General features: G+C 38.1%; 1 protein-coding gene across 2 annotated transcripts in view; it reads right to left on the bottom strand.

The window, feature by feature from the left end:
* Positions 1 to 23,800, bottom strand: part of DICER1 (dicer 1, ribonuclease III) — a 100,046-nt gene that overhangs the window by 47,904 nt on the left and 28,342 nt on the right. For both annotated transcript variants that reach the window (XM_071213716.1, XM_071213714.1), the window contains exons 7-11: positions 23,617 to 23,751; positions 22,258 to 22,418; positions 10,086 to 10,254; positions 7,682 to 8,154; positions 1,371 to 1,503 (exon numbers count right to left, since the gene is read on the bottom strand). In XM_071213716.1, the coding sequence (XP_071069817.1) occupies positions 1,371 to 1,503; positions 7,682 to 8,154; positions 10,086 to 10,254; positions 22,258 to 22,418; positions 23,617 to 23,751 (1,071 nt within the window). The remainder of the gene's footprint in view (positions 1 to 1,370; positions 1,504 to 7,681; positions 8,155 to 10,085; positions 10,255 to 22,257; positions 22,419 to 23,616; positions 23,752 to 23,800) is intronic.

Here is a 23,800-nt window from a genome sequence, read left to right as displayed (position 1 = left end):
TAGATCGAGTCAAGTATGTGACCAAAAGAATCCACTTCTGGAGTCCTGTTGACATCCTGACCCTTCATAATACCACTTATATATGTGCTACTACACCAACATCCCTTAAAAGTTGTCAAAAAGCTTTCACTAAAGTCCATAAACCAGTAGGAATTAAAAGTTACAAGTTAGTCATTACTTATCTGGCACCTTGAGAAATTCTCAATATAAGAAATTAAACGATAGTGAAAAAATAAAGCAAAATTTTTTCTCATACTAGATTTTAAAATATACATCATTTTCCCATCCTCAATAAGTTAAAATAATGAAATAAGTTGATGTATTCAATGTCAGATTTATCAGACTCTGGCTATTAGTCTCTTCATGTGTGGAATATTATCAAAAAGTTACAGGGAAGCGGATATGGCTCAAGCAATTGGGCTTCCGCCTACCACATGGGAGATCTCAGGTTCAGTTCCCAGTACCTCCCAGAGAAGGCAAGCTGGTACAGTGGGCAGGTGCAGAGCTGACACAGCAAGATGATACAACAAATGAGACACAAAGAGGAAAGACAATGAGAGACACAACAAATCAAGTGAAGCCTAAAGTGGCTGAGGTGAATGAACACCTTACTTCTACATGGGAGGTCCCAGGTTTGGTTCCTGGTGCCTCCTAAAGAGAAGACGAGCAGACACAGAAAGAACACAGCAAATGGAAAGAAAGTGCAGACAGCAACCACAAACAACAAAGGGCGGGGAGGGATAAATAAATAAATCTTTTTTAAAAAAAGTTACGATTTGGAAAATAATTCCAACATGAATTCTTCATAATTATTCATCACTTATTAATTTTAAAGTAAATAAATTATAAATAAAAGGATTTTGTTTGTGAGCCAGAATCCCACCTTAGGTTTTAGTATCTTTACACAGCTGTTCTCCATAGTAAGATCTTAAAAAGCATGAAAAAAAATTAAGCTAAAATCTATAAAATACAGTGCTATTTTATTTTTAAAGTATTCAAGCAAGGTAGGACTTAGAATGAAATATAAAGAAAACACTTTCAGAGAAAAGATTTCAGTTTGTTGCCTCATAGTCTGAACAGGAATTATGGTTATATAAGCTCCATTTTACTATGAAATGTAATTGTGTGCCATCAATCCTATAAAGGAAATGAAATGCCTGATGACAATTAAGACACAATATTGATTTACCAGACAGCTATTATAATTTTGAGCATATGATTCACTACAAAGTCATTTCATAGGAGACAGCTGTTCTATGTATGAACAAATCAATGCTGGAGAACTATGAAAAAAGGGAGTTCCTATGGGCAGACCTTGTCTGTATATGTTATGAAAATTATTACTGTGCAATTATTTTAACTTAAGTTACCTCTTCCTGTTTTCTGAATTCTGCTTCCATCTGTTTGTTACGAGGCTGATTCTTTCCAATGCCATGTCCAGTTATAAAATTGCTGCTGATATAAGCCAGCTCTTGATCTTGTTTGCCAGCTTCCTTTATCAATCTAAGAAAATTATATACATTTGGAAGTTAAACATTTCTGAGGGGAAAAGAAAGTTTAAGCTTTTGTTTGTAAGGTCTCCCATAAAATGGAAATAAATGTATTCTGTGCATTTATACCTAAGAAAATGTTCTTGGTACTTTTTTCAACTAGGTTAAACAGACATCACTTCCACTCTCAGCCCGTAGATCTGTGGGTCAAGCATTTATAACACCAAAGTACAGGGTTGATTTACACTGACAAATGAAAGGGTCACATTACCTCAAACTTCCTAATAGGTGATGATTTGAAGACATGGCTCAGTAAAGGAAAAAGCTAGGCAGAGAAACATGTATCCTCATAGCCCTTGGTTTTGGGACAGGACTTTATCATGAAAAAAGCATTGAGCAGCTCAATGCACTTCTCTAAAACATACACTCAGCTTGAAGCAGCAGCCATGACCTTCTCTCTTACACTGCCCCAAAGGGAGAACTTCTACTGTGAAGGAACCTTTTTGCCACTCTATATTTAATAAAGGAGTTCCAGCTGTATATGAAAAAGAAGTATAACTATTTCTTTTAGTCTTATTCCAATACCCTGTATCACTGTGAGTAGAGCTCTTGGGAAAGAAATGCCTCCATCTATTGAAAAGCATCTCAAAGCACCTCAATTCCCAATACTTTCCTGTCTCCAGGCCACTGACTGCTCACCAAATCTCTGCATAATAGAAAACTAACTTTAGCACAGCAATGCAGAATTCCTCACCCTATTCTGTCAGTGAAAGAGAAAGAGCTTTGTCCCTCCCTTGTCCTGTCTGCTCCCAAAGTGCTAGTAATCTAAAGCTGGTCTTCTGGCAAAGAAATGGAAAATAGCTACAGGATGGGATCACATTACATGGGCACAGAAGGTTAACAGTTAGTGTTGCCATTACAGCTATTTTGGAAATAGCCACACTCAAAAACTCAGCACAGAGGATAAATGGTTCCACACCTGACTTAAGTGATTCCATATGGTTCTTCTGAAGTCATACAACATAGTATAAATTCCTAATAGAAAATTGCATTTTTTAAAGTTAATCCATTCTTTAATTTTTTTTTCCAGATACATGAAACAGACTAATATCAAAGAGCTGGAAGAAGCCTTGAGTGGTCATCTAGAATATCTTTCTGTCTCCAATCAGTAAAACACTTGCAAGTCTAGTTTAACTTTGCATCTGTTCTACAGGTCTAGTTAAAATGTGCAAAATCAAAAACTTCCTTACTATATTCCAAGGTCTGTTTAATTATTAAAACAAACATATGATGCTGGTAACAGAAAGCAGTGTTACATACAAAGAGCATGGCCAAAAATCAAAATTATGAAACAAGTTATCTTAGGAATGATATACTTTCAAATTTTAGTATAAAGAAGCACTAATTTGAATATAATAGAAGTAAAAAAAATAATGCATTCCCAATTATTCCTAATTAGGCAAAGAATGTTTTATTTTGCCAAAAAGTTCAATCTGGCAGACTTGAATTAGCTGATATATGGAAGCACTAAGAATAAATGTATTTCTCCTTACTGAAATCCACATCAAAACTATAGAGAACTGAAGAGAAGACACACATTAATAACCAAAATCTCCGTAGGATATAATTAAAAGCTACACACCTGTATGTATTTATGCTACATATGATGATAAAGTTTAGAGAGGAAAAAATTATCCCTTCCAATGGATGATTTAAGGGGAGCCTATCTCTGTGCCCAAGACAAAGCAACAGGTCTCAGGGAAAACAAGTATCTGCTACTATCCTCGGGGATTTTGCAAGTGAATGCCACCAACTACATAAAGATTTCATGTGCCACAGACTTGGTAAGAAAGAAGCCTCATCTGTTTCCTTGGATTACTCCACTGAATTTATCCAAGTTGTTCTACCACAAGCAAGCTGTTTGATAAACCATGTTGTTCTCTGGTGTGTAGTGCTCAGAACCTGTTTTGTTTTGTTTTTGTATTTCCTATCCATTGGAGACCAGTATTTTTGTAAAATTCCATAAAAATGAATTACTAACAAAATGATTTTTAAAAATGACCATGAGGTGCAGCGGTGCTCAGAGATGTATTCACCCAATGCAATGAATGTCTCATGATGATGGAGGAGATTGTTGTTATGGGGGGAGGAATGGGGGGAGGGGGGTGGGGGTATATGGGGACTTCATATTTTTTGAATGTAATATTAAAAAAATAAAGACAAAAAATGAAAAAAAAAAGGCATTATAATTCAAGTGCCAGGAAAAGATATAGCTCAACTGGTTGAGCTCCTGTTTTCCATGTACAAAGTCCTGGATTCGATCTCTGATACCTCCTTAAAAAAACAAATTCAAGTTCTAAACTCTTTTATACTCGACAGGAAAATTCAAATTGCTATAAACATTTCTAAATATTCACTCCCAATTTCAGTACCGAGCTCCCCGCAGAGTTGAGGGAACTATCTGAGGGTCAGCACTGACCAGCGGGCAGGTCACGCTGTGGGGGGGCACTGCTCTGATGCTTGTGTGTACATGTACATTGCACCCTCAGTTACACTGCTATTTTGGTCAAATAGCATGACCAAAACTAGAAAGTAGGAATGGTTAATCAGGAAAGGAATAAATGTACTTACTACTGAGAAGTGTTATTTGATAAACATGCTAGGTAAGGGGAAAGAAACTCAAAGGCACAAATATATCATCTGAAATCTCTACCAGATATATGAAGTATGTTATCAACAGTACATTTACTAGTATTCCTTATACCTTCTATTTATTTTCTTATCAATGTGAGAAAATCAAATGTAATTCCTCTCTGATCTTAACAGAAAAATTTTCACAGTACCCATATCCGCCACTTATGTACATAAAGAACACAAGAAATTAGTACCAACTCTGTGCTAGGTGATGAAACAGTCATTTTTTACATATATTGTCTCATGTGAACCTTATAACTCAAGGTATAAAATCAACATGAGTCCATACTGATATAGATAATTCAATAAATATAGATAAATAGAGGGAAAAAGACAAGTCTTCCTTACAGAGAATTCCAAATAATACATGTAGATACATCCCTCTCTAGTGGAGATCAATCTCTTCCTCCTCCAAGCTTCTGCCCACCCTAAATGGGCTAGACTTAGTGACATGATTCCAAAGAAGAGAAGAAGGGAAAAGCAGTCACATTACAGTGGAAAGACCTGGCAACCGCTACCTTAGCCAAGTGATGACTTTTTTATTTTTTGGTGGTACCGGGGCCAGGGATTGAATCAGGGATCTCATAAGTGGGAAGCCAGCACTCAACCACTAAGCCACATCAACTCCCCTGAGTTGGCTTTTCCCTTTTATTTCGCTTGTTGTTTGTTTTTTTTCAATTTTAGGAGATCAAACCTGGGACCTCCCATGTGGGAAATGGGGCTTAACCACTTGAGGCACATCTGCTCCCCACAACGACATTTTAAATCCCCAGTGTGTGCATGTCAACACTGTAAACCCCCTGATATAAGGTGATAACAAGGGCCTTTCGCTTTTGTGGTTTTCTTTCCAAAAACCTGTAATCTCCATCTAATACTGAAAAATGATCAGACAAATCCAAACTGAGGGGCATTCTACAAAATATCTGACCAGTACTCCTCAAGACTGTCAAGGTCACCAGAAACAAGCAAAGGAGGAGAAATTATAACAGACCAGAGGAGACTTTGAGAAACATGACAACTAAATGCAATATGGTACCCTGGAATGGAAAGAGGACATTGATGGAAAAATTAACAAAATCCAAATAAAGTCTGGAGTTTAGGTAATAGTAACATACCAATGTTGGTTTTATAGTTTTGACAAACATCTCATGGTAATGAAGATGTTAATAGAAGAAAATGGGTGAGAAGTACACTGGAACTCTTTGTACTCTATCTTTGCAACTTTTCTATACATCTAAAATTATTCCAAAGTGAAGTTTATTAGGAACAAATGGGTCTAGAAGAGATAGGATGTGAACTGAGGTTTGTCCAATACCAACATCACACAAAACACTATTCTTGGAGACTGGAAGCCATTTTCTGCCATTAATATCTATGATTTGGGGAGGACCAAACTGAGTCTTGGTTTCCTCATCTGTAATATGATACAGACAACGACCTCCATGGAGTGTTGTAAAAGTTAAAAGAAAATAAAGTTAACTTATAAACTATAAAATCCTATATAAATATAAGGTAAAAGTGAAACTGCAAACATAAAACTGTACCTACACTTACATATAAAAGTAGTTGTGACTTACTTTTTAATTAGGAGAGTAGAGGAAAAAAAAAAAAAACCTGTATGTTGCAAAAGGTTATACTCCCATGAAATTGTTCCTCCCATTAAACTGATGGAAGGAAAGAAAGTGGACTTCAGGAAGTTTTTCTAAGCTTATTAAAAAACTTACTGGAACAAGACCTCTATTGTACATTTAATTAGCTGCCTATAAAGTCAACCCTCAGACCACTCTTGATTCACCATACAACACTAAATTCTAGCCACATGTTATGAAAGTTGATCACAATTAATCTGATCCTCAAAGTGAACAGGAAGTACCTGACTGATTTGGAATAAACCTTTTCAGGCTAACATTCCTGCAATGAAAACTGGCACATCTGCACACAGAAATACATGTAGAATAAAGAAAATAAAATCCCATTTCTTCTCTTCAAGCCCCAGAAAATTTATTCAATTCTTATACCATCTTGGATGTTGAGAAGGGGAATTTCTATAACTAGACTAAGAACTCTGCCATTAAATTTTCTGACCCCTGAAATGCCTCTCCCTTTTTCTAAAAGAAGAAATAATCTCTCAACAGTCATGCTTCCCCTGATCTGTCTCCTGGCATTCTTACCACTGTTGTAAAGCACTGGTTTTTAGTGTTCTGTGATACCTGGGAGCATTATAACTAAAGAAAGAACTAGAAACTAGGAGCTAGGATATCAGAATTCTAGAATTCTTCCTGTCACTGACTGGCAATTTAACCTAGAGCAAATCACTTTTCCTTCTAAGGCCCTTTCTCTTTTTTGTAAAAACAAATAGGTTAGATTAGACAACAAGATCCTTTCCAATCTTAAACTTCTGATTTAAACGTAATTCACTACCTAAAGTTATTTCATATTCATCAGAAGGATCAGGCCCAATGACTATGAAAATTACCCGAGTGAAAACTGCCAGATGACCACCCCTCCCAATACCCAGAGCCCAATTTCTCATTACTCAAAAAAATTTTTAAAGCCCCTAAACATTCAGCAGTAGTTAAGGGAAAAAAAAAAATCCCAAATTACCTCAGGAAAAGCTTAATTTTTACTCAGAGATCACTACTTACAGAAAAGTTCTTAGTGACCAACTTTGGCCAATTATTCAATCTCAAAAAAAAGTAGACTGCCCTAAGTACAAAATAAGGATGCTTTATGTCAGAAAATAATATCTACCAATCAAAAAGACCATATATTGGAGTGACCATTTGATACAAATTTGAAGTAGAGCTCTTCGGCTGAGTCTAAATGAAGGGGGTATGAGCTGGAATCCACAACCTAAATTTGGAATCACCATCAGCTTTGCTAGTATTCTCAGAATTCTTCCCTAATATTCTTTTGATTCGGAATATTTTAACAGATAGTCTATGAACCAATCAAAACGACAAATCCAGTTATTGTTCTAAACCTTTTCTACTGCAGACTTGCAAATTTGAATCAACATACTTTGTAAGGAACAAAAGTTAACATAAAAGAATTAGCCACAATAATACTCAGATAACATTTATCGTAAAATTAAGGGGTGGAGAAAAAAAATTGGTGTGAAATGCTTAATACCGAACACATGGCAAAAGGTTACTAAATATCTGAACTGAAGTTTCTGAGCTGAATACAAAACAAGGAATGCTTTACTTTAATGTAACTTAATTTTTCTATACTTACTCTCTAGTTCAGATGGATTAGGATGGATTAACATCCTTTAAGGAAAAAAATCTAAGCCAAGTCAAAACCAGCCTTTGGGGAAAACTATTTTTTATATATATATATATGAATTATGATGAATTATGAATTATGATGGTATCAAGAAAAGGACACTTACATAACTCTTATCCTAGCTCTTACAGCTATCACAGCATGTTACTTCACAAAATAAAATCTGCTTTGTTCTTCTACAGCAACAAATATTAATCTTACAGAGTTACCTGTTTAAGACAACTGCTGTATATCTTCTCTCCACAAAAATAATTCCACATAAAATATTAGTAAATGGAGAAGGAAAATTTGTCTCTGGCTTCTCTTTTTCTTCAATTTCTTCATCCTCATCATCATCTTCAGAATCACTCCAAGACACATAATTATCCTGATTCCTATTATTATACCACTCAACGCTTTCAAACTGCTGTCGCTCATATGGTTTATATTTGCGTAAGATTTCAAGCAGTTTTATTACTTTTGGAGTTACAAATTTCAGGTCAAGTGAGGCAGGTGAGAAGTGCTCTTCACATAGTGCATGTATTTTCCTTAGGAAAGTGTCTGTAAACAATAAAAATTTCCTGTGCAGCTCTTCTTGCTCATGCTTGATATATTTCTGTAGTTCTCTTACCATCATTCCAGCTACCTTATCTGCACACCAGGGTCCCAGAACTACCAATACTGCACGACAGTCTGATAATATCTAAAAAAAATGAAAAAAGCCAAATGCTAAGCAATAATCATGTAGCATTTTCAATTGAGTTTTAACTGGGATTTAAGTTGTCCTGAAATTGCCCCTTCAAAATAAATTTACCCCACTAATAGCAATACTGAGGTAATTTTCTAAGGTTGGGAAGAGGGGCCAGTAGTCTTTACAAGCTTTACTTTTTCATATATATATATATGCCCAGAACCATCCCCACACACCCCAGGCTGGTAAAAATATTCAAATAATGGAAATAAAACGCAATCATATAAGGTAATAAAACTTAATTTTAGATCTTTAATTATTTAGAACTACAATCAAATCACTGATTTTTAGGCTGATTATGGAAGGAATTATGTAGCAGAGTAATTTTAAGTACCAAAGATAAACAAAACAATGTTCCTTGAACTTGACCTATAGACAATATCCTCTGATTTTATAAATATATGGCATGATAATGAATATTAAAAGAAAAAACTAGGGAAGCGGACTTGGCCCAATGGATAGGGTATCCACCTACCACATGGGAGGTCCGCAGTTCAAACCCCGGGCCTCCTTGACCCATGTGGAGCTGGCCCATGCGAAGTACTGATGTGCAAAAGGAGTGCCGTGCCATGCAGGGTGTTTTCTACATAGGGGAGCCCCACACACAAGGGGTGTACCCCGTAAGGATAGCTGCCCAGCATGAAAGAAAATGCAGCCTGCCCAGGAATGGTGCCGCACACAGACAGCTGACACAGCAAGATGACACAACAAAAAGAAACATAGATTCCCAGTGCCACTGATAAGTATAGAAGCAGTCACAGAAGAGCACACAGTGAATGGACACAGAGAACAGACAACCAGGGGGTGGGGGGAGAAATAAAATAAAAATAAATCTGAAAAAAAAAAAAGACTAGAGGAGAGTAGATGTAGCTCAGTGGTTAAGTACCTGCTTCCCATGTATGAGGTACTGGGTTCAATCCCCAGTACCTCCATAAAAATGAAAATAAAAATAGAAAACCTAGGTAGGAACTGTGGATGATTTCTGGCCAGTCTACACCCAGTATCTTCCGACTGCAATGGTTACACTGTTCTAAAACCATAGTACAACTGTGCTCTATTATCATTTCAATGAAAACAACACCAACAGATCCTCAGGCTCCTTAACTTTCTGATCTTGAAGCCTTCCCAGAGTGCCACACCTTACCACCCTAGTTCAAAGCAGAATGTAAAGCCATAACCAGGCTATGAATGAGGAATGGCCAGTTTTGCAGGTAAGCAAAAGACATACTTGGCTGAACATGGACATGAGATCTCAAAGGCTGAGAAAGTCTGGACATGGGTGCTCCAGAAAAAAAACAGCAGGAAATAAATTAAGACCCATTTTATAGTACAATAGTAATGCTCAAAAATGGCTGCAAAGTCCTATGCATCAGCATCACTTGGAAGGCTTGTCAACACCCAGGTTGCCTCCCAGAGCTTCTGATGCAACAGGTCTACAGTGGGCTCATAATTTGCATTTCTATTGGAAGCCACTAATCAAAGCTGTGACACTCAGGGACAACAGGTTCTTATTCAGTTACAAATACTAGCAAAGAATAGAAGAACTCATTTAGTCCAAGGGAAGTAACTCATCTGACCAAAAAAAGAGAAAGAAGAGAAAGAAAGGACATGCTTCTTATATGTAAATATGCATGACATGAATCCTAACTCAAGTCCCTAAATCAGGGAGGTCTATACTTAATAATGAAATGTCTGTCAGGCAACAGTAAATTCAACCGAATGATAATGATATGCTTCATATAAAATGTCCAAAAAGAAAGGAAGACACATCTAAAATAAACTTTTTAGACAACAGCCTCTTTAGAAGCATACTTCCATTTCAATATTAAATGTAAACAGAAGCCTTTTATTACACTGACTATACTTACTTTCTATATGCTTACCTGTTTAGATATTAAAGTAGAATCTCTTTCTTTTGAATGTACAGATATGTTACAGTCATTGATAAAAGTAAGTGCTTCTTCTAATTCCATCAGCAGTCTTTCATAAAGTCCACTTCTGTCAGTAAATGGTCCACAATCTACCACAATTTCACATGGCTGAGAAGTATATCTTTAAGATCAGAAACAAAAGCTGTCAATGCCTAGCAATAGTGAAAACACAGTTTTTTAAAATTTTTCTTCAAAAAACAAGAAAAAGAGAATATATACTAAGAAAATATGCCAAAATGTTAGCAGTAGGGTAGGAGTTTAGGTTATTTTTAGTTATTACTTTTCCATATTACTAATTTCTTCATAGTAAACATACACTATTTTTTATAAAGCAATAAGGTATTAAAAATGTTTTCAAAAGCCAAAGGGAGAAGGGTGAAAAGGAGAAATACAAATTGAGCACTTACTACATTCTAAGCATTTACTCTCTAATTTAACTCTCACACATGGAGGAGGATGAAGGAAATGAAGGCTCAAAGAGTAAATGATTTGTCCAAGCCAAAATACTCAGGACTCTACTCTGAAGGTTCTTTCAGTTAAATCATAAAGACTTTCCAAAAACTTTTGCTTCATTTTTAAAATGTCACTAGAGCATCCTGATTCATTTACAGATCTAAACCAAAGAAGAGACTTCCTATTTCAGTTCATATGCCCACTCAGATACACCAGGCCTTCCTAAAGGGGCCCTCACTGTTACCTGTACTAAGCTCACCTGCAGCAGGTCTCAGAGACTGATGGCCTAAGATTGAGAAGAATTTTGTGAAGAGATTCTGTCATTATCCCACGGTTTTTGTTTTGTTTCTTTAGGCTTAGACTTTCATCTCTTAGGTATCAACCAGAATGAGGAACAATGATATTCAAAATACTTAGACTCAATAATGATTATCTCTCAGAAGTAGAAACAGGGATGCCAGATGGCAATAGGGGTAAACTTTTATCATTAATTTCATCCTTTTCCACATATTTGAAATTTTTAGCATTTGTAAATATTATTTTTAGTGTATTTTTAATGTATTCTTATAAGGAAAGTTCTCCCAACTCTCAATCATTTCTGTTTTCATCAAATCTTTCATGCTTTCATGAAATATGATAACCAGAATGGCAAATATTCTAGAATGATTATAATTAAGAAAAAGAAATACAGTAAAGACATAATTAAAAATTATAGTTTTCACTTTTTTCAACCCAAGTCAGAATTTATATTTAATCAAACCTTGTGTCTCTAACACATACTATGGTCCCATGTTTCTGTAAATTACTAAATAATGGTAAAAATTCAGAAATCTCTTTAATAAACACTAGTGAAAATCCAGACGAACACTCTTGAAAAACAATCAAAAACAAATTCAATTTAAAGCAAACACAATGGTTTTTAAAGTAACAAAGTTGGGATCCCCAACAAACAATGAACTTGTGTAAATTAACAAAAAATATTGAAACCCTATGCAAAAAAAAGCAAAGGACATGAACAAATATTTTCCATAAACATTCTTAGCTGTTTATTCTTACTAGTAATAAAAGAAATGAAAACGTAATACATTTTCTACCAAATCAGAAAAGCTTTCGAAAACAATCCTGGCATACATTTTCTGACACAAATTTGGCAATACCTACCAAGACCCATAAAAAATCTTATGGTTTCTCTGTAATTCTCCTAGGAAACACCCCTAGGTAATATAAAAAAGGTGGACACAATTTTATGTATAAGAATGTTCATCTAACAGCTCAAACCTGGAAGCTTCTATTTAATAATAATTATTAATTTGTGATACATTTATACAACAAAAATAGCATGGCTTAGTTAAGTCTTTTTCACCTGTGGATTTCCCACTGGAAAATGCTCACAATGTTACATGAAAAAGTAACATATAAAACTAAATTTACAGAATAACTATAATTTTATAAAGAGATATATAATTGTTAAAATGTGTGTATATATACACACATATAATTGTTAAGAAATACATAAAAATGGTTTTTTTAAAAGATTTATTTTTTATTTATTTCTCTCCTCCCCCCCCACCTCCACACCGCCCCCGGCTATCTGTTCTGTCCATTCACTGTATGTTCTTCTGTGTCCACTTATATTCTTGTCAGCTGCACCCAGAATCTGTGTCTCTTTTTGTTGCATCATCTTGCTGCGTCAGCTCTCCAAGTGTGTGGCGCCATTCCTGAGCAGGCTGCACTTTTTTTCATGCTGGGCGGCTCTCTTTACAGGGCGCACTCCTTGTGTATGGGGCTCCCCTACACAGGGGACACCCGAGTGGCAGGGCACTCCTTGCGTGCATCAGCACTGCGCATGGGCCAGCTCCACATGGGTCAGGAGGCCCGGGGTTTGAACCCTGGGCTTCCCATGTGGTAGGCGGGCGCCCTATCTGTTGGGCCAAATCCGTTTACCCATTAAAATGTTAACATTGCTTATCTTTACACTGAGAGATCATGGGGGATTTTAATATTTCTGTTTTGCACCTTTATTTGTCAAATAAGACTTAAAATCAGAAGAAAAAAATAAAAGGAGGGGAGAATTCCTTTACCCTCACCCTCCTCTCTTTCATGAGGTCTCACACTTGAAGTTTTTCAGTTTCCCATCTCTGCCTACAAGTAATAAATGAGAACAGTGGTTGCAGGAAGTCAACCTATCAGGAGCCGCAGGTTGGAATAAGCAAGCTGACAACCATGTTGTAACAAAAGGACTGGCCTGGTCAGTCCCAGTCAGTGACAAAACAGGAACAGCATAAAGAAGCAAAGGAAATCTGAGCCGTAAGACGAGCCTACAGCTCTCTCTTTGCCTGGAGGAACCAGCATCTGCATCTGGGTTTATACTTCTGTTCTCTTCTCTCATTTCTCAATAAACTCTTTTTACTAGCCTAACTAAACTGGCATGTTCTTAAATTCTTTTATGTTACATAGCCAAGAACCTAGAGGAATCCAGTATCCCCTGAATTCATCTGGTGAGCATCAACCAGGAGGTCTAGAGGCAGATAACTTTCCCCAACACCGGTCAAGGGCTGAAGAGTCTAAACTTTTAATTATAGCCTGTGTCCCTTTTGGTTGTCTGCCATCCCCTCCTTCCATTTTACATGTGTTCCTGGATAGGCCTCCACATGACATAAACCCGGTTCATCCAGACTTCAGGCTCCCTTTTCAAAGGTGGCAGGGGCGAGGCCCCACACTGTGTAGCTCAAAGGATGCTCTGGGTGGTGGATAAAACCGTCCTTGACAGCTGGCCGGGCACATGGCCTGAGGCAAGCACAAGTCTGCTGGAAGCCTGCCAGGTTGTCTCTGAGTTCAGAATGGCTATCACCCGTTGTGTCCTTTCCTTAGGCCTCTAGTTAACTCCTTTTAAATAGAAGTGCCTTTAATCTTCTGACTACTGCTGTTCTCATTTTAGGTCTGTGAGATGCTTTAGAATGCCTTAGAAACTGAAAATGCATTTGTTGGTGAGGCATGGGTCCCATGCTTGGTAGCACCCTGAGGCTTTGTTCGTTCTCTGTCCTGGGAAGGCCCTAAGATTGTGTTTGGGGCCCCCAAGGCTGTTTGCTGGCAAGTCACAGAATTAATCTCTAGTTTTTTTTAATAGGCTTTTAATGTTGGGTTTAACTGCAATCCCTGGGAGTGGTCATGAGATGAATTCGCTCATGGATACTTCCTAAGACCTCCGCAACTCCGTTTTCTAAGGAGAAAGCCCAGTTTGGGTGCTTCGGTCTGGGAGCCAGATCCAGATGTCTCCCAAGACCTCTAAGGCTCTGGGGATGCCCAGAGAACAAAGACTCCGATTCCCAGAAAAAATGGGGCCAGCAAGTAGGGCTCCCAGTCCCCAGGACGCTGGACTGGTGAGCAATCCATACTGACTGGTCTAGCAGTTGGATACCACCAAGACTTACAAATGCCTTTAATCTCCCCTAGATAATGGGTGGCTCTTCCAGGATTCCAGCAGACTCCCCACTGGAGTGTCTTCTCAGAAACCGGGACTACCTGCCTACTGATAGTGTAAAAAGGAAGACGCTAATCTCTGTCTACTCCACCACATGGCTGCAGTACAAGTTAAAGGATGGCCAGGAGTGGCCACTAAATGAGACCCTCAACTTAAATCCTTTACTCCAGACAGCCCTACTGTGTAGATGGGAAGGAAAATGAGTAGAATTTCCCTATATGCAGCTTTTTATACCCAATAATGTAATTAGAGCCTAAGGGGTTCTTGTAGGCTGTGCTATGCAGAAGGGAAACCCCAGAGGGCAGAATAAGCCCCCTACCAAGAAAGAAGAAGAAATCTTAGATGACCCCTTTCTTAGCAGCCTACCTTGCTAGACCCAGACCCAGATGAGAAACCCCTTTAAACTCAACTCCATCAGGGCATGCCGCAAGGTCTAGCCTGGTGGATCATACCCAAAGCAGAATCTGATTCCACCCAGCTAAGAAGTCTGAGGGTCTCCACCCTTTAAGGGAAGTAGCTAATATGGATGCAGGAACCATTAGGCTACATGCCCCCTTCTCTATGGCCAACCTGGCACAGTGCAAAGAGAAGTTAGGTCGGTTTTCTGAGGGCTCCATCAAATTTACTGAGGAGTTTCAGCACTTCACAATGATCTCTGAACTAACATGGGATAACATGCATATTATTCTTTCAGCTTGCTGTACCCTGGAAGAAAAGAACAGCATCTGGACTGAGGCACAAGGGCACGCCAATAGACTGGCAGCCCAACAGCCTAATCAGAATGCAAGGGAAGCAGTAGCAATTCCTAATACAGATTCTGGGTGGATACCAAAGGGAACAGGCAGAGCTAAAGGCTAGAGACCATATGGTCACATGTCTAGTCGAAGAGATAAGGTAGTACATTACCAAACTGATAAAAAGCCTTCTCATTCTTCAACAATCGAAACCTCACCGCCAAGATGGAGAAGGTAAGGAGTAGCAGGCACCGGGTCAGAATAGGCTCACCTTTTAGCAGTCGCCATTAGAGGAACCCTGGCACCTCACAGCCACCAGAGGTCACGCTCCACGTCAGCAGCAACCTGCTTCAGATGTAGAGAGGCTGGCCACTAGAAACATGGCTGCCTCAAGCTGCCTCGCTGCTGGTATCAGCCAGGGCCTTGCCCCAGGTGCAGAAAGGACCAACACTGGGCCCAGGAGTGCACTAATCAACAGAGAGGGAACAGGGCTCCCCCACAAGCCTTGCTTACCACAGCCAAGGAAGACTGAGGGGGCCTGAGGCCAAACATGGCTCTAGACAACACCATGAACCATCATCCAAGAGGAGCCTCCGGTGGCCCTTGACATGACAGGTAAGAATGTTAATTTCTTAATTGAAACGGGAGCCACTTGCCTGGTCCTTGCCTGATACTCCAGACCTCTTTGATCTCAGTAGTGCCCTATAGTAGGAGCTGATGGAAAATCAAGATCTAGACCATTTACTAAACCTCTTCCCTGTAGACTATAGACCATGGATATCAGGTTTGGCAAAAGAGCCAGGCTACTATACACTGCTATTGCAGAGGCTAATAACCAACCCTTAGAATGGGGAACAGACCGGAAACTGCCTTCCACGCTTTAAAACAGGTCTTAATTAGCCCTCCAGCCTTAGAGGGCTAATTCCCAACCTAAACAATACTTTCTGTCTGTATGTAACTGAGAACCTAGCCTTTGAGTGGTTCACAGATGGAAGCAGTTTTATCAGGGGAGGAATTAAAAGGGCAGGCTATGCAATGGTCTCTAAATTTAAAACTCTATTGCCCCAGGAAATAGCAGTTATGCATTGCCCAGGGCACCAAAAAACCAACACTGCTATAGAAGAAGCTAAGGGTGTGTCAAACCCTTAACCCAGCCACCCTCGTACCCCACAGAAGGAGAAAGCCCAAGGTCCTGACCTATACTCCTGCCTTGAAAGAAGGGAGTGGCTCTAGAAGTGTTAGTCCAGAAAATGGGCAAGATTACTTGACCAGTATCTTATTTCTCCAGCCTCCTGGATAGCACAGGGCAGGAAAGGCCATCTTGCCTGACAGCAGAGGGGGCAACCGCCCTTTTCAAATCCAAGTCTCCCTCTAAGCCTCATCCGAGAGTCTGTCTCACTACCCAAGGCTCCAGAGTATACCCAAGATGAGCAAACTAAAGTGCTAGCCTAGGGTTCACCCTGGAAGCTAGCGGGTAGCTTGTTAAGGGAGCTCAAGTCTACCTGCCAGGAGCAGCGCAGCGGAAGGTCCCTCACAGACTTTACCAAGCCACTTATCTAGGGAGGGATGCCCTGACCAGCTTAGCCAAATGGGTTTTGGAGGAGCAGGGCCTGGCAAAAACAATCCAAGAGGTCACTAAAAGTTGCTCCTTATGTGCATTCAATGACCAAAACAACAAAGGCTTAACAAACCTCCTCCCTTAAACCCCACTGACCAGCTGCAGGGATCATACCCTGGGGAGGGCTGGCAAATACTTTATCCACATGCCAACTTGCCAGGACTGTAAGTACCTCTTAGTACTGGTACTGTTACTGGATGAGTGGAAAAGTTTCCCACTAGAAGGGAAACAGCAAATGAGATAGCTAAGGTCCTCCTAAAGAAAATTGTTCCCAGATTCAGACTGCCTAATTCCCTCCAAAGTGACAATGGGCCAGCCTTATCCTGGCAATAACCCAAGGTCTATCAGTTGCCCTCAGAATTAAATAGCATCTTCATAGTTCCTGGAGACCCCAATCCTCAGGGAAAGTAGAAAGAGCCAACGGAATCTGGAAACAAATTCTAGCCAAACTTTGCCGGAAACATACATCACCTTGGATCACCAATCTACCTGTTGCTTTGCTGAGATTGTGTATAGCTCCAAAAGACCCACTTTAGCTTAGCCCCTTCAAAATGGTCTATGGGTGACCTTTCTTCACCCATGACCTGGTACTAGATGAGACCCAGAAACTCACCAAATATTTTACCAACCTAGGAAAAACTCAACAAATCATACAGGAGCTTGGGAATAAATCCTCCCTAGCCCCAACAATGAGTTACCTTTACCTGAAGTTAAACCTGAAGACCAGGTTCTGGTCAGAACCTGGCAAGATAACAGGCATCATTCCCAACTAGAGCCAAAATAGGGCCCTTACTCTGTGGTTCTGATCACTCCCACAGCTGTTAAAGTTAAAGGAATTGCCAGTTGGGCGCACTTATCCCAAGTGGAGCCTGCTGTTCAAGGAAATGCTAACTCACCAGAAGCACCTGATGAAAAGTTCAAGTGCCAGCCATTGGATGGCCTGAAATACCTCTTCAAGATACGAAGTCAAGTAGTGTATGTGTCAAAGCCAGTACATAAATTGTGTGCTACTCCCTCTAACTCTAGCTCAAATGAAGCTTCATGTAGTATATTACACCATCCTATTGCTAGGGGGCGGGCAAGCCAGATATCTACTTAACTCAGTACCACATCAACACCTCCAAACATTCCTCCTCCCCTCCTTTACACACTCAAGGCTCAGCAGCCTAGAGGAGGAATAGTAAGGACTCAAACACTACCCATTACTGTTGGGGCTGCCTTGCTGGTTCTTATAATTCTATACTTCTAAAAACAACTTATGCTGACCAAAACACTCCACCAAAGATGCTGTGGGACACCCAGAGAAGCATCCTGTTTCATAACCCAGGGTCCAATGGGTATATGTCGTTACTATTTGCTAGCAGGTTAACCACTGAGCTGGTAACTGTAAGCTCTGAAAAGGGCTCCAGTTCACCAATAACTAATCTCACATTTGCTGCTACTTTAAACTATTAAGATGGAATTTTCAATCTGCCTCCACTTTGGACCTGTTTATGCTCACTAGCATATATCACTCCATCTATCTACTATGGCCTTGAAAACCTCACCAAGCCATTTCCTGTATTTTTCCACCATACAATAACTAAAAGGGCAGTGCCTCTGTCCATCCCCCTTCTAGATGTTCTATGCATAACCATCGCCATGGAAACTGGGATTGGCAGTTTATACCAAGCCCAGCAGATCTACCACAACCTCTCCCTGGAGTTAACCAACAGCAAAGAAGAAATTAGCCATACCTTAGAAGACCTTAGACAGCAAACAGACTCTCTTGCAGCAGTGGTGCTGCAAAATGGAAGAACACTAAACATGTTAAGAGCAGCACAGGGAGGAACCTGTCTGTTTCTCAAGGAAGAATGCAGTTTCTATGTAAATCACTTTAGAATAGTCCTAGACAGCATTCAAAACCAGCAAGATGAAGCCCATCAACTTCAGGAGGATGCAGCCCCTGGAGGCACCTGGCCTTTCTCACCCTTGTGGTCCTTTTGGGCCCACTTACCACCATCTTCTTTATCCTTTTAGTGGACCATGTATCTTCAAATTTCTAAGTTTACGTCTTCCAGAATCAAGATCTTCCAGAACAAGACATTAGTCATGGGAGGATTTTATTCCGTTCCAACCATGGTGCTGGACCCCTCTTTCCTCAAACTCAACAGAATTGCCAGAGAATTTTACTCTAAACAGGCCTCCCTGTTGGTTCCAGATAATCCCAAACAAAAGGCCTCATCATTGGTCCCCTGAGAGCTAAAAGGTGGTGTAACCAATCAGAACAAACAGCTGGGGCTCCTCCCCCAATATTAGGAAAGGGGAGTAGTGAAGAACAGCTTTAAATAAAGGCAGTCCCCACTACCGAAAGTTCCTCTTTGCCTGGAGGAACCTGCATCCACATCTGGGTGTATACTTCTGTTCTTTTCTATCATTTTTCAATAAACTCTTTTTACTAGCCCAAATAAAGTGACATGCTCTTAAATTCTTTCATGCGATATAGCCAAGAACCTAGAAGAATCCAGTATCCCTGACCTCACTGGGAACTGAGAATAGTTTTAAATAATTTTAATGGTTCTAATTCACCAGGGAATTACAATTAAATGACTTTTAAAATTTCACTTCATTGTTTTTCTATTCTCTATTTCATTTATTTCCACTCTAATACTTATTTCTTATTCTGCTTTTCCTGCTATATATATTTTTTTAAGTCTGAAGATTAGGTTATTGATTTGAAAACATTTTTTTTTTTTGATCATAGGAATTCACAACTATATATTTCCCTCTATGCATTGTTTTGGTAACATCCCTTAGGTTTTGACATTTTGTATTTTCATTTTAGTTCCTCTAAAATATATTCTAATTTCCACTGAGTCAAAGATTTCTTCGACCCACTGATTTAAATTAAAAGTATGCTGTTGAATTTTCACATAGTTGTGAATTTCCCAAATTTTCTTCTGGTACTTATTTCTAATTTCATTACACTGTTGTTGGAGAACCTTTTTTTTTGTATGATTTCAATTTAAAAAATAAATACACTGAGACATGTTTTACAGACTTCCATGTGGTCTATCATGGAGTGTTTCAGGTCACTTGAGAAGAATGTGTATTTTGATGTTGTCTGGTGAAATGGTCTATAAATATCTTTTTTTTTCCTCTCCCCTTCCCCCCCCCCCCCAGTTGTCTGTTCTCTGTGTCTATTTTGCTGCATGTTCTTCTTTGTCCGCTTCTGTTGTTGTCAGCGGTATGGGAATCTGTGTTTCTTTTTTTTGTTGCATCATCTTGTTGTGTCAGCTCTCCATGTGTGCAGTGCCATTCCTGGGCAGGCTGAACTTTCTTTCGCGCTGGGCAGCTCTCCTTACGGAGCGCACTCCTTGCACGTGGGGCTCCCTTATGCGGGGGACACCCCTGCGTGGCAGGGCACTCCTTGCGCGCATCAGCACTGCATGTGGGCCAGCTCCACACCGGTCAAGGAGGCCTGGGGTTTGAACCGCGGACCTCCCATGTGGTAGACGGACGCCCAAACCACTGGGCCAAGTCCGCTTCCCTATAAATATCTTTTAGAGCTAGTTGATTTTAGTGTTGTTCAAGTCTTCTGTATTCTTGTTAATCTTCTACTTAATTGTTCTATCCATTCTTAAAAGTGCAGTAATAAAGTCTCCAACTCTTACTGTTGATTTTTCTAATTTCCCTTCAATTCTGGCTGTTTTTTTCTTCATGTATTTTGGGGATCTCCTTTTAGGTTATTATGTGCTTATAATTATTATGTCTTCCTGAAAGACTGACACATATAACACATTTATATCTTGACTAATATAGTTTTTTATAGTGTATTTTTTTTCTGATAATAGTAAAACCACTCCAGCTATTTGTATGATGCATCTTACTCCATCCTTCTACTTTCAACTCATTTGTATCTTTAAATATAAAGCATATATACTGTAGACTGCATATAGTTTGAGCATGTTTTTTTCCAGTCTGATAATCTTTCTTTAGTTTAGACTAGAGTGTATAATCAATTCACATTTGACGTTATTATTGATATAGTGGATTTCATTTGCTTTATATGTTTTCTACTCCCTCCATTCCTCGTTTTTCCACTCCTGCCTTATTTACGCTTATGTACATATTTTCTAATGTACAATTTTAATATCCTTGCCATTTCTTTTACTATATTTTCAGATTAGTTTCCTCATGTTTGCCATGGGTATTGTAATTAACATCTTAATAACAATTTAAATCACATTAATAACAACTTAATTTTAATAGTACAAAAAAAACTTTGCTCCTATATATATCAGGTTCCCCTTTTGTGTTATGTCATACAAATTGTGTCTTTATATATACTGCATAATCATCAAAAAAGTCCATAATTATTTTATGTAGTTTTTTATTAACTCAGAATAAACAGAATCTGAAATAAACAAAAAAAGAGCCTCCATGACACAAGCACATCAGGACTTCCTATGCCCTGCAATTCTTTTCTATTATTTAAGTTTCTGAGAAGCTTAACTTTAATATTTATCTCACACTGAATACTCAAGTTCTAACTAATATCTTTCAAATCCAGAAAGCAAATGAGTTTGTGGAACAGGAGGTTAACGAGGCAAAGGGCATTCTGAAAGAGTAATTCAACACAGAGCCATGTTTGGAGAACTAGGTAAACACCAAATCCAACAGACCACTCATCAGTCGTACTTAAATACCCTAAAACCTCCACTTCTTCTGAAGACTCCAAGTTATAGAGGTCTAGCAATCTAATTAAAGTCATATAAAAGCAAAAGCATAGCCTTTTATTTAACACCATGGAGAGACTTGGCTCAGGGAAGTTCAAAAGAGCCATGTCCTCTCAGTCACCATATCTGTACTCTACATGGCACTTAAATATATAAGCTCAATGGACTGGAAACATTACTTTTTCTTCTTTCTTTACAAGGATGACTTCTACCAAATTTGTGTTAAATGCCAGCATATCACAAAATGTTTTCTTTCCATATGTCAATGCAATTGATCGTTCAAAGAATCCCATGAAACCACTGTCATACCCACTTTACAGGTTCAGGGACAGTAAGTGACTCCTCAGAGCCACAGAACTCACAACTGGTGGAATCAATATTCAATTCCACTTCCCTAAGAAATCAATCTTCTCTATTTTAAGTGTCCCATGGTTCACCACTTCGTAATCTTGACCCTCAATTGCGATTATATGTAATAAAGACATAAGGATATTTCTACATAAATTGAATGTAGTTACATTTATTTAAAAACCCATTTCCTACTAATTCATATAGGCTCAATTACACCAACTTAAACAAACCACAAGGCTGTAGAGAATTGGGAAAAGTATGTTAATGAACTTCAAAATAATAAACCCCTCAAAAGGAGACAAACCTAAAAAAACATAAATAGCACATTTCTCAGAAATCTATTTTTCCATACAATGGGGTATTTCCAATTATTTTAAAATATATTGTAAAACACTGGATTCTCTAAATAAATTAATATTCTATTAAAGAACATAGGACTTTATATCAGAAAAATAAAGCACACATACTGACAGAAAAGAATGCAAATTTGCTGTGAAAATTCCCAGTCCTTATCAACATCAGCAAATAAGAAGGGCTGCCACTTAGCCAAGATCTTTTAAAACAGAAACACCTCCATCTGCTACTGAGAGAAGGTTAGACTCCTGCACTCACAAGAAACTGTTCTTATAAATAATTCTTAGTCTCTTTCTCTTCGACAAAATTTTGTTCACTTAAGCAGATACTATCAGCAAAGCACTATGAAAGATACCAAAGGCTTAAGAATAGTTATTAAAAGCATATTAGCGCCAAGTCCATCAGGAGCACATACCTGTCTAAGACCACCAAGTCAGTTGCAGTTTCAGCATTACTCTTAAGAAGTTTCTCCAGTTGCTGAATCTTCTCTTCTAATTCCTCTGGGTCACATTTTCCATTTAAAATGGAAGCAGTTAGTCCCAAAATGCGAGGACATGATAGACTATTTTCACAGAGCTAGCATAATAAAAGAAATTGATAGGACTTCGTTTTGCAAGGCCATAACAAAATAAAAAGTACCTATTAAAATATGTCAAAATGACTAAGAAATACTAAAACAATTTGTTCAGTGGAAACATCAATGTACGAAGAACATTTAGTTATGAAATTATTGTAGCAATGATTAAATGATCTGTTAGTCAAAAAGGCACATTTAAATGTGCTATGACAAATTATACGTGGCTCATTTACTTATATTATGATGCTTACAAATAATAATTTAATATTCGTTCATATATTGGGATATACACTGGGAAGTTAATGCTTAAAGTGTACAGAGTTTCTATTTGAGGTGATGTAAAAGTTTTGGTAATAGATGGTGGTGGTAGTAGCACAGCATAGCTAACAGCAATGAATTACATATTTGAAATGTGTTTAAATGGGGAAATTTTAGGTTGCATATATGTTACTAGAATAAAAATTTTTTAAATAAAAAATAAAAAAAATACCCAGTGAACCCTAATGTAAACCATGGACTATAGTTAATAGTGCAATTATTCAATATCCTTCCATTAATTCTAACAAAGGTACCATACTAACACAAGGTGTTAGTAATAGGGAGAAACAGGGTTAATATGGAAACTATATTTTCTGCATGATTTTTCTATAAACCTACAACTTCTCTAATAAAAAAAAATCAATCATAATAATAAATAGGGAAAAGCACATTACAGACTAATATATAGTCAGTGATTCTTTAAAAGCAAAACAAAAATGTCAAATGTTTACACAAAGGCTAAAACATTAGCAGTGCTTTTCTCGTTATCTTGATATGGAAAATTTTTAGATATTTTTGTGATTTTCTGAATTTAAAAAGTATCTTTAGTAAAACATTATTTCTGTCATAAAAAGTGTTGTCACACATGTGTTATCAGAAACACACCTATTTTGGTTAAACAAAAAGTTATGTAATTGTCCTCATTAAATATGACCATAATCTTGAAAAAAGACACATCTAAATATGCTATGGCAAATTACTATTTTGTTCATTTACTTGTATTTAAAAATTAATATTAATTTAACATTCATTCACTCATATATTAGAACCAAGCTCCCAAAAGGGGTAACTAATATTATTGCTTTTGATATTTAAAGAACTGTACATACTCATTAATTTGACCATGAATTACAAAGATGATAAAGTCTAAAAACTTACCTTCATAATTTCTCGATAGGGATGGTCTAGGATTGCAAGATGACACTCATCAAACACCAAAAGGTTAATGTCTGATAGTGATAAGTAATCATTTTTCAAAACATGCAAGGCGACATAACAAGTCATAACCAGAACCTAAAATAAAATCAACAGCAGTATACAAATGTGTCATTCACCTGCCTGC

This window comes from Dasypus novemcinctus, chromosome 3 (assembly GCF_030445035.2).
Source record: "Dasypus novemcinctus isolate mDasNov1 chromosome 3, mDasNov1.1.hap2, whole genome shotgun sequence".
NCBI lineage: Eukaryota > Metazoa > Chordata > Mammalia > Cingulata > Dasypodidae > Dasypus > Dasypus novemcinctus.
This window is presented reverse-complemented; position numbering and strand designations above follow the sequence as displayed.